At 35.9% G+C, this 11361-nt stretch overlaps 1 protein-coding gene across 1 annotated transcript; it reads right to left on the bottom strand.

Moving 5' to 3' along the window:
• Nucleotides 1–3082: 3082 nt before the first annotated feature.
• LOC110927216 lies at nt 3083–10021 on the bottom strand. Its single transcript, XM_022170855.2, has 7 exons — nt 9573–10021; nt 8862–8948; nt 8503–8772; nt 6794–6958; nt 6518–6571; nt 5399–5545; nt 3083–3717 (listed from the first exon to the last, which is right to left on the bottom strand). Exons 1-7 carry the CDS (start codon nt 9750–9752, stop codon nt 3340–3342), a joined length of 1281 nt encoding a protein of 426 aa, XP_022026547.1. The 5' UTR covers nt 9753–10021; the 3' UTR covers nt 3083–3339.
• Between the last annotated feature and the right edge of the window lie 1340 nt (nt 10022–11361).

Here is an 11361-nt window from a genome sequence, read left to right as displayed (position 1 = left end):
CACCCACCATCGACGCCGTCGCCGCCACCCGCCACCACCTCACCCCGACAGCCACCGTCGCCACCACCACCCACTCGCCACCGTTATCACCCATAGCCGCGACCAACCGCCAACGACACTCGCCGCTGCCGCCTACCACCATCGTCGACGCCACCACCACTGCCACCACCAACCGCCACCGCCGCCACCCACCACCATAGGCCACCTTGCCGCCGCCACCACTCATCGTCACCGCCGCACCGCCACTCGCCGCCACCACCACCCATCGCCGCCGTCGACACCCACCACTGCCACCTATAACCACCCACAATCACTACCACTGACCACCACCACCACTCACCGCTGATTTGATTACTCCGTTTTTCTTGTCTACCGAACAATACATAATAATTCATTCCGTTCACACAAGGTATCCAAACAAAACATGGAATGGTAATGATCAATTGCATTTCCTTGTCCATTCCATTACCTCGTCCATTCCATTCATCCGTCTATTCCATTACCCCATACCAAACAGATTAATGTTTATATTGTTTGTTTCGCAAGCAGATATCTGAATGCTTCAGACATTTGCCTCTGAATAGTTAAGTATTATACTTAATCTAATGGTTAAGACCTCTTACCTGAATTGGCCAGACATTTGCCTTTGAACGATTAAGCGTTATATTAGTTTTTAATGGTTCTGATTCAACAATTAATCATTTAGAAGTTATCAAACAGCCCCTAACAGCATCGACAACACCAATGCAGTAGTGGTTGGTCTCAAAAACCCTCAAAACAAGTCTAGTCATTAAAGCACAAGCTTTTCTTAAACAATCATTTAAATTTACGTAGTGCTTTGTCTCAAAAAACCCTCAAAACAAGTCTAGTCATTAACGCACAAGCTTTTCGTAAACAATCATTTAAATTTACAAACGTTCTTACATTTTTCATAACATCACCAACTTTTTACATGTATTTTTATAACCACTTTATTAACTTTAACAAATAAATTTTAATAAGTTCATAAAGTTACAAATTTCTAAAGTATATTCAAGATGATTTATGTTTTAACGTAAATTTTTTCGGAAATTAGTCGGGTCAAATATAATACGTTTTCGTGCTTATCTTTATATAGGTTTTAAGTTGATCTACGTTTTGACGTAATTTTTTTACAAAACGCCGTGGCAATTTACTAATTATAATATACAAATATAAACTTTTTAATACACCTTAAATTTTACAAAAAAAATAAATAAATAAGTAAAAAAGAGACATCCTTTTAAGCCTTTGAACATTTGTTTCCACAAAACCTCAAGAACGGAGCTCACAAACCCAACGTCCTTGACCATCCTCGTCCTTCACTGTCATATAAGCATGATTCAGTCTTCACATACCAATTTTTTTTAACGACAAATGTTACACATCAATAATTCTTAAATACTCCACTTACCCAGATTTGAAACTGCGACCTCCCTTTTAAGAGAGAAATGTCTTTACCAAGTGGGCTATCTCACATTAACTTCACAGACCACATTGCAGTTGGTCTAATAGACCATTTCGGCTCGGTTTTCAAAACACTAATATCATGGTTTCCAAGAAAAAAGTAATGAGAGCAAATGACTAATTGAAGGGTGTGATGGTCGGTAATTGAAACCGTGGGGTTACCATTTAGACAATTTCTGACTTAGTGACTACACTTTATAAAAAGTTAATTGATATGTACCAAAAGGTCCAAATATTGTAAAGCTGCATGCTGACGTGTCCCCACTCACGTGCAACTCACGTCCAAAACATCTTTTCTCAATAATCATTCGCTTTATCCTCCCACTGTCACCTTAAAGTTACAAGCTTTGAGTATTGGATCAAAATGCACCCTCATCTTAAAAGGGTTGCAATTACTACCCCCAAAGTTTTGATTGTATGACTAAAGAGCTAAAACCAATTTATTTATTTATTTGACTTGCAAACTGCTCAAGAAGAGCAAATTTAACCATCCGGTAGAACCGGTTAAACCGCCCGGTATACCCGGTTTCTTAGCCAAATCTGGTACGATATGAAAACCGAATTTTAAAACGTTGAATTCAACAAGTATAGATTCACTGAAAACTGAGAACTTACAAGTAGTTTCTTTCAAGAACCGGATCACAATTAGAGGTGTAAAAAAACCGGTTTGGGACCGCCGACCTGGAAGGAAAACCAATTTGGTCCAAACCGGTTTGGGTTCAACCTGACCCGACGATTTGGTACATGTTTGAGATTTTTGTGTTGAGAATCAGTTCCCACCCGAACCGGTTTGAGCCCGCCTAAAAGAAATCAGTTTAAACGCTGTTACAAGTTTGGAACCAAATCTGAATCGGTTTGGGTGGGTATAGGCTTTCAACCCTAAAACTGGTTCTTAACCCGAATCAGTTTGGGTTAAACCGGTTTAAGGCCCAACTAAAAAACGGATCATTTTAGAAACGGGTTCGGCTTGGGCCCAAACCGGTATTTGTACACCTCTGATCACAATGACCTTCACCTTTCAAGAATTGCAATTCCTACCCCTTAAGTTCTGATTGTATAACTAAATAGCCAAGACCAATTCATTTATGCATTCATTTGACCTACAACAAACTGCCCAAGAAGAGCAAATTTAACAAATAAAGACTCACCAAAAAGATTTAAGAGGCTGTTTCTTGTAAGAATTGGATCAAAATGCACCCTCATTTTTCAAGAATTGTTATTCATACCCCTAAAGTTCTGATTGTATAATTAAATAGCTAAATCAAATTCATTCATTCATTTGAATTACACAAGCTGCCCAAGAAGAGCAAATTCAACAAATAAAGACTCATGAAAAATGAAAACTTTTACAACATGATGCTTCTTGCAAGAATGGGGATCAATCAAAATGCACCCACACTTTTCAAGATTTGCAATTCCTACCCCTAAAGTTCTGATTGTATAACTAAAAAGCTAAAACCAATTCATTCATTCATTTGACTTACAAACTGCCCAAGAAGAGCAAATTCAACATGATGTTTCTTGCAAGAATGGGGATCAATCAAAATGCACCCACACTTTTCAAGATTTGCAATTCCTACCCCTAAAGTTCTGATTGTATAACTACAAAGCTAAAACCAATTCATTCATTCATTTGACTTACAAACTGCCCAAAAACAGCAAATTCAACAAATAAAGATTCACTGAAAACTTACAAGAGGCTGCTTCTTTCACACTTATGAGAAACTTTACCCCCATCAAACCCACAAACAACAAAAAAAAGGACCAAAACTTCCCCCTAGAACCCCCCTAAAACATGGATCCAACAAAAAAAAAGAAAAATATTTAACAAAAGATCTTCTAATGTGAAACGGGTCACGGGCAATTCGGGTTTTTACCAGGGCCGCCATAGTAAAAGTAATGACCCCAATCACTATTGCTTCCGGTTTGAACATCGTAACAATTAGATTGTTCGGTGAATGTCCCAAGATCTTTGGGCGATTTAAGGTTATTTTCTTTATCGACAACTTGAATGTTTCGGAAGTAACTTGCTTTACCAAACCCTTCTTCCGGGAACCGGCCGCTGCCCATTTGCGTCGTCGTGTGATGCCCGTCTGGCTCGGAGTTGACCACCTCACCACCCCATTCGATCATTGAAGCACTGTCGGCTAGATATGAAAACAAGAATGACGGCCAGTACCCCAATACGTATCCGTTCCCAAATTGCATCCACCAGTTTCCCTCTTTTTGATCCTGGATAAAGAATCATACACGGATGAAATATGTTAAATACAACCGAAAATACAAAATACCACCAAACGAGCGGGTCGGGTAAGTTGTGTAACTTTATAAATAATGTTGTATTATATAGAGTAAAGTGCACGAATGGTCTCTATGGTTTACCCAAATTTTGGATTTGGTCCTTAGCTTTCCAAAAGTACATGGATGGTCCCTGTGGTTTGCACTTTCTAACGCATTTAGTCCCTAGCATTTTCCAAATGTACATGAATGGTCCCTATGGTTTGCACTTTGTAACACATTTAGTCCCTAACTTGAACATGCTTAAACCTGTAGATTTGTTGGCTAGGGACTAAATGCGTTACAAACTGCAAACCATAGGGAGCATCCGTGTATTTTTGAAAAGCTAGGGACTAAAGCCGACCATCCATGTACTCTAATCTATTATATATGATTACAAAAACAATGTTATCAAAACAATAAAATAACTTTTATTAAACAAAACGATTTGGGACAATGAATGCATTTGAAGATAAGTTAGGTGACTCTTGTCCCATTCCGTTTTTCGCAAAATTTCTACTTAAATATGACCGGTTTTAATAAAATATAAGAGTTAATTATTGTTTTCGTCCCTGTGGTTTCACTTTCATAACCATTTCAGTCCATCTCGTAACCATTTCAGTCCCTGTACTTAACAGAATAATGGATTGAAATGGTTACGAAAGTGAAACCACAGAGACTGAAATGGTTACGAAAGTGAAACCACAGGGACTGAAATTGCAATTCTTAAACTAATGGACTGAAATAGTGATTTTTGACACACCACAGGGACGAAAACAATAATTAACTCTAATTTTTATTATACAAAACGATTTGGGACAATGAATGCATTTGAAGATAAGTTAGGCGACTCTTGTCCCATTCCGTTTTTCGCTAAATTTCTACTTAAATATGACCCGTTTTAATAAAATATAACCCAAACCGACCCATTCCACCACTAATCTTTTATGCATATACTAACGAAAATTAGCATCGTTCGTCGATTATGCTCTTCTAGTTAAGGTATCATATTCATAAACATGGAAACTAAAAAATGACAAAGATTCTCACTTTCTTTAATATATATATTCTGCAATGTTCAAGAACCACCACCAACACAATAATTGATTATTTAGCATCAACTTTATTATTTAATAAAGAAAAAGATATTATAAAGTTTGTCACTTTTCTTGAATGGTGACTATAAAGGTGCACTTACACACCTTTGAATAATGCATAAAATCAGCCCAACTAAGTTTATTCCTTTATTCCCACTTAGTGCTTTCTTATCTTGAGTTAATTAAATAAAGAGTAAACTTCCGTTTTGCTCCCTATGGTTTGGTCATTTTAACGGTTTTGCTCCAATAGTTTAAAAATAGCCATTTTCCTCCCTGATTTTTTCTAACTTATCTTCATTTTGCTCCCAGCCTCTAACTCCATCAGGGAGGAAACTGGCGACAAACTCGAAAGATTAGGGAGCAAACTGGCGACAAACTCGAAAGATCAGGGAGGAAAATGGCTATTTTTAAACTATTGGAGCAAAACCGTTAAAATGACCAAATCATAGGGAGCAAAACGGAAGTTTACTCTTAAATAAATATTAATGCCCATTAATATGGAACAATTAATTAAATTTAATTAAAAAAATGGAGCTTACCTTCCAGACAAGAATACTAATATCATATTGTGAATTTCTGAATGCAGAAACAGGTGATATGCTTGCACCCATTGCTATATTACTGTTGATTTGAATAAAGCCTGAGCATAGTAGATTGTAGCAGCCAGTAGCTTGATATGCATCACTCTGTAACAGAAGATAATTATGTTATATTAAGGTACAACTTCAACTGCATGAGGTACAACTTTCAAAAAAAAATGAGTAAACTGCCATTTTGGTCCCTGAGGTTTGGTTACTTTTGCCACTTTAGTCCAAAACTCAAACCTTTTGCATCTGGGTCCCTGTGGTTTCAGTTTTATTGCCATTTTGGTCCAAAAATGAAATCAGGTCATACTTGTCTTATAAAATCCTGCAATTTTGTCATTTTCCTCAGGGGCAAATCAGGTCATATTTGTCTTATAAAATATGGTATTTATTTATAAAAAAGAAATGATCATTTTGCCCCTGCGGAAAATGACAAAATAACAAGATTTTATAAGACAAATATGACCTAATTTCATTTTTGGACCAAAATGGCAATAAAACTGAAACCACAGGGACGAAGATGCAAAAAGTTTGAGTTTTGGACTAAAGTGGCAAAATTGACCAAACCACAGGGACCAAAATGGCAGTTTACTCAAAAAAATTTGATTATACTTGAATTAGGGGTGCAAACGAGCCGAGCTACTTGCAACGACTTGAAAAAAAAGCTCAAAAAAGCGGAGCTTAAACGAGCTTGAGCTTCGCTTATAAAGCTCGAGCCAGCTCACCAGCCTACTGTTTATAAATTTATATTTTTATATTAAATATATATTTAAATAATATTAATTGCTATTTAGAAAATAAAGAAAAGATAACTAAATTATATATAAAATAATAATTACAATTAATATAAGTTAATTAGTAAATAATAAACGAGCTGAGCTCGAGCTTTAGAAACGAGCTCGAGCTCAAGTTTTCATAAGGTAAACGAGCTCGAACCTGGTCGAGCTCGGGCTCGGCTCGTTTGCACCCCTAAAGTTGTATAATACAACTCTCTCTCTCTCTCTCTCACTCAAAAAAAAAAAAAAACACTTGATGATACTTTAATAGTCAAATAAGCATTGTAGATATACTTACAGTCCAGTATGTGAATAGCCTTGTGTTGTTATCACCATAGAGATCTGGACTAACCTGCAAATCAGTATATATTTATAATTTATTAAACCAGACTCAATAATGGAAGAATACAGTGATCTCAGAATAATATATGATTCTACATAATTTGTTTTCTAGCCATTTATACTTTAAACATGCCAAAACATAGACATAACCGAAAAAGGACATAAATTTATATGCTAATTCCATTAAAAAATCAATACTTTTGGGATCAAGAATTATGAACAATGAGAATACCTGCCATCCAGCTTCAATGCTGTTAAGATCTTGGCCAAACGAACCGCCTAAAATCCAAATTTGTGACAAACTAAACTCGTTCGATTGTTGTATTTTCGGCTCCCAAACGTTCATGGTTGCCTTTGCTCCGTAGTATTTGTCTCCCTCCACATAAGCTATGGCATGCTATATGTTGCAAAACACATAAAGTCGTAAGAACCATACGGAACTAGTAAACCGATAAAATAGTAGAATCAAATACAAATACTCTTCATGAGTAAGGTGTATAATGTATATTAGCATGGATCCAATGTTTTCAGACCCAAACCTGACGTCGAACCAGTCTCCTTACCGGTCCAATAGAAGAACCAGGTGACGCCGTAAATATTATTAAAAATAGAGTAAAAATGAAATTTTTAATAAAAATCCAGTTCAACCCCTAAAAAATCGGGTCAACAGGACGGTTCGACTCAAAATGGTTTGATAGGGTGAACCGGACCGGGTCAGACCCGGTGGCAAAGCTTGAAAATTTCCACCAGGGGGTCGGAAGTCACCGAACCTAAAAATTCTATAAGTAAATTTTTTTTATAAACCGGGGGATCGAAAACGTATATACCTAAAAAATTCTATATAAGTAAATTTCTTTTTATAAACCGGCCCCTTAAAAGCTACGCCCCTGGTCAGACCCCCTACAAGTCCGGTCCGGTTTTCAAAACATTGCATGGATCTTCATTATCTTTTTATTGACACTTTTATGATGTCATAAATTGGGTAAATTTTATTCTTGGTATATATATAAAAAAAGGGTATTAAAAATTAAGAGAAAATACCAACAATCAAGCCTTAAAAAACCATGAATAAAAGGTGCAAGTGTGCAACTAACATGGGACATTCTCATTGCCCCTTATTTTGTCATAAACTCATAATGATAACAAATAATGAAAGAAATAATTAACTAGCTAATAAAAAGACACTTAATTCTTGAATTACAACAATCAAACCTTTAAAAATGGTGCATTTAGACATGGGGTTTTAGAGAAAAGCTCATTTACCTCTTTATTGTTCATAAAGATGGAATATAATGAGCTTTTCCTTTTGTTTCTTCCATCATCTCAATGTATTAATTACCTCTTTATTTTGTTATAATGATGACAAATTATGAAATAAATCTTTTTATTTACCAATTTATTCCCAAAATCATATGTAATTATCAAAATAAAGAAGAGTAATCTAATCTTCAAGATTGCAATAACTACCCTATAATAAAGTGCATTTAACCTCTATTTTGTCATAATCAAGGGGGAAAATGGGCTTTTTCTTTTTATTTTATTTTGAGTTAAATGCCATTTTAGTCCCTGTGATTTGGGTCATTTTGCCAGTTTAGTCCAAAGGTTTCATTTTTAACCTGTGGGTCCAAAAAGCTTTCACTGTTGCATTTTAGTCCACTGGGTTAACTTCATCCATTATTTCTGTTAACGAGAAGGGCGGTTCGGTCATTTTGTATGGCCGAATTGCCTTTCTAGTTAACAGAATTACATATAAAATGACCGATTTGCCCTTCTGGTTAACAGAAAAAATGGACGAAGTTAACTCAGTGGACTAAAATGGCAACGGTGAAACCTTTTTGGACCCACATGTTAAAAATGAAACCTTTGGACTAAACTGGCAAAATGACTAAAACCATAGGGACTAAAATGGCATTTAACTCTTTTATTTTTTTTCTTGATTACCTGATGACCACTTTCATTATCAATATCTGGATCAGCAGATTTAGGGACACTTCTAGGCACAGCAATGCTTTTATGCTTCTTTCTTCCATGCATTTTAACAGAACTTGCTCTCAATACATCTTCTTCTTTTGTTCTTCTTATTGGTATGGTGTCTTCAGGGCACATGCCATTCACGTGCCACAGTTGGTGGATGCTGTTTTCTCTCTGTTTTGACTCTGTGTTCATCTTGGTCTCATCATACAGCCCCTCAGGGTGATAGTTAGGCCTCATCTAAATTCCAAAAAAAATATATATATTTTTAAAATAAAATAAAAACCTGTTAAGAAAATCTTGAAAATGTTTTAAGAAAATCAAGAAACCTGTATTTTATGATCTTTGAGAAATGGATGATCAAAAGCTGGCTGGTGAGAGATGTGTACACAATCAATAATATCCCCATCTGGGCTCTGTTCAAATCATGAAAATAATCATTAAATAATTTAAATTTTAATGCTTTTAGCCCTAAATGCACATTTTACTCTAAAATCACCAAACTTGCATCAAGAAATTAAATATTTTTACAACATATGCAGAAAAGAAGGCTAAATCAGTAACAAAGACATAATCTTTCTTTAAAAAGCTAACATTTTTACAACATTTTGCAAGCAAAATTAAATATTTCAAAAATCACAAACTAATAATAATACTAAAATCACCAAACTTGCATCAAGAAATTAAATATTTTTACAACATATGCAGAAAAGAAGGCTAAATCAGTAACAAAGACATAATCTTTCTTTAAAAAGCTAACATTTTTACAACATTTTGCAAGCAAAATTAAATATTTCAAAAATCACAAACTAATAATAACTGAATAATAATACTAAAATTACCAAACTTGCATCAAGAAACACATCATTTGTAGCCAAGAAAGCTAAATCAGTAACAAAGACATAACCTTTCTTAAAAAAGTTTACATTTTTTACAACATTTTGCAACCAAGGTTAAATATTTCAAAAATCACAAACTAATAATAACTGAATAATAGTTTAAAAATAAATAAATAAATAAAAACCAATCATTTGAAATACCTCAATGGATTTAACTGGTTTTTTGTTGAGGCGTTTCAAGTGTTTATGAACTTGAAGCTTCTGTCTTGAAGCTGGTTGTTGCCTGGCGCAAGATAGCAAGGCCAGATCCAGAAACAAGACAAAGAAGAGTAGAATAAACCCTATTTTGAACATGCTTCTGCTAACGTGCGCAGTTGCCATTGTTGAAAAAGATGAACACCCAAAAGCTAAAAAAGAAAGGGTTTTTTCCTTTACCCAATTACACTCTCAGACTTGTGTTAACCTGCACCATGTGTAATAGAGTTGAGTAGAATACAGAAACAGAGTTACAGACCCCACATACACAGTCACTCTGCTTATCCTACGCACCCCCCAAGCTCCTAGACATTTGTCTTGGGAGTGTACACTCTCTCTCTCTCTCTCTCTCTCTCTCTTTTCTCTCACTTTCTAGATTTTGTGTAAGATTGAATTTCTGGGTTTATTTCTGCATTATAGGGGCATGTGTGAAGGGTATGACCAGAAAAACTAAAGGTGGGATGGGGGTATATTTGTAATTTGAATTGTATATAGGATTGGGCCATCAGCAGCACTCAATGATCTTTGGTTTAAACTAGTAATAATACCGCACGCGTTGCGGTGCGGGTACATCGCAAACGTCGAACGGATTAGCCCAAGCGTTATGTGATGTGTTAATCATATAATAATGTGCGTTTCAACGTATCTGACTGAACTCAACGTAACCTATAAATGTGTTGCAATTGGATTAAAATGTAAAGCAAATCAAGTTTATACTGTACAATCATAACGTATTATATGCGACTTGAGTAACTATTTATACCATCAAGTTAAAACGTATTATATGTGACCCGATTCATATCTAGGAAACATACAAAATAAAGGCCGAAAGCGTATACCAAATTTACGCCAAAACGTAAAAAGCAAAGTTTAAAAGTTGAGGAGTTGGTATAAAACATATGTAGGGATGAGCAAATCAGACCCGGTACCGGTACCGAATTTACCAAACCCGTTACTTTTTCGGTACCGATTCAGTACCGACTTTTGACATTTTCGGTACCGGTTTTTACTCTCAAATAACGGTACCGAACCGGGTATATTCGGTACCGGTACCGGTACCCACTTTTGGGGATTTTTGGTACCGGTACTGATTCGGTACCGGGCGGTACCGAGCTTATCCCTAAACATATGTGCCAAAAACGTAAATTACTAAAGTATAGGTAAAAAATGCAAGTTACAAAAGTAGAGAGTAAAAAAAGGAAATTTCTATATGCAAAAAAAATATGAATTACAAAACTATAAGTTAAAAAGAAAATATTGAAAGTCAAAGAATGGTTTTAACTCTTCGTCAACTCATTTTCTTTTAAGTATACAAGATTAATTGTTGGAATTCACATGGTTTTGTTGGAAACTGGCAAATTTACGGGTTTTGGCCGGAATATATAGGTTTTTTGCCGGAATAGCCGATTTTTTGGCCGGCTGACAAAGTCCGACTAGGCACGATTAGGTCTGACGAGGTCCGACTAGGCCTGACCAGGTCCGACTAGAGCCGACTAGCGATTAATTGCCGACTCGTTGCGATTTTTACAACACTGGAAAAATCTAAGTATCTAACCATAAGAAGAATACATTTACAGCCCGAATTCATCTTCTAATATTGCAACATATGGTGCTGGCTAGACGCCTACTTATCACCTTGCCCACTCGCGTCCCCCCTCACTTGAGTCTATTGTGGTAACTTCACCAATAGCGCCCCAAAACACCTCCATTTTTGCCCAATAGCGCTAGGTGTCAC

Source organism: Helianthus annuus, chromosome 2 (genome assembly GCF_002127325.2).
Source record: "Helianthus annuus cultivar XRQ/B chromosome 2, HanXRQr2.0-SUNRISE, whole genome shotgun sequence".
NCBI classification, from domain to species: Eukaryota; Viridiplantae; Streptophyta; class Magnoliopsida; order Asterales; family Asteraceae; genus Helianthus; species Helianthus annuus.
Note: the sequence above shows the minus strand (reverse complement) of the source record. Positions and strands in the feature narration are given on the sequence as shown.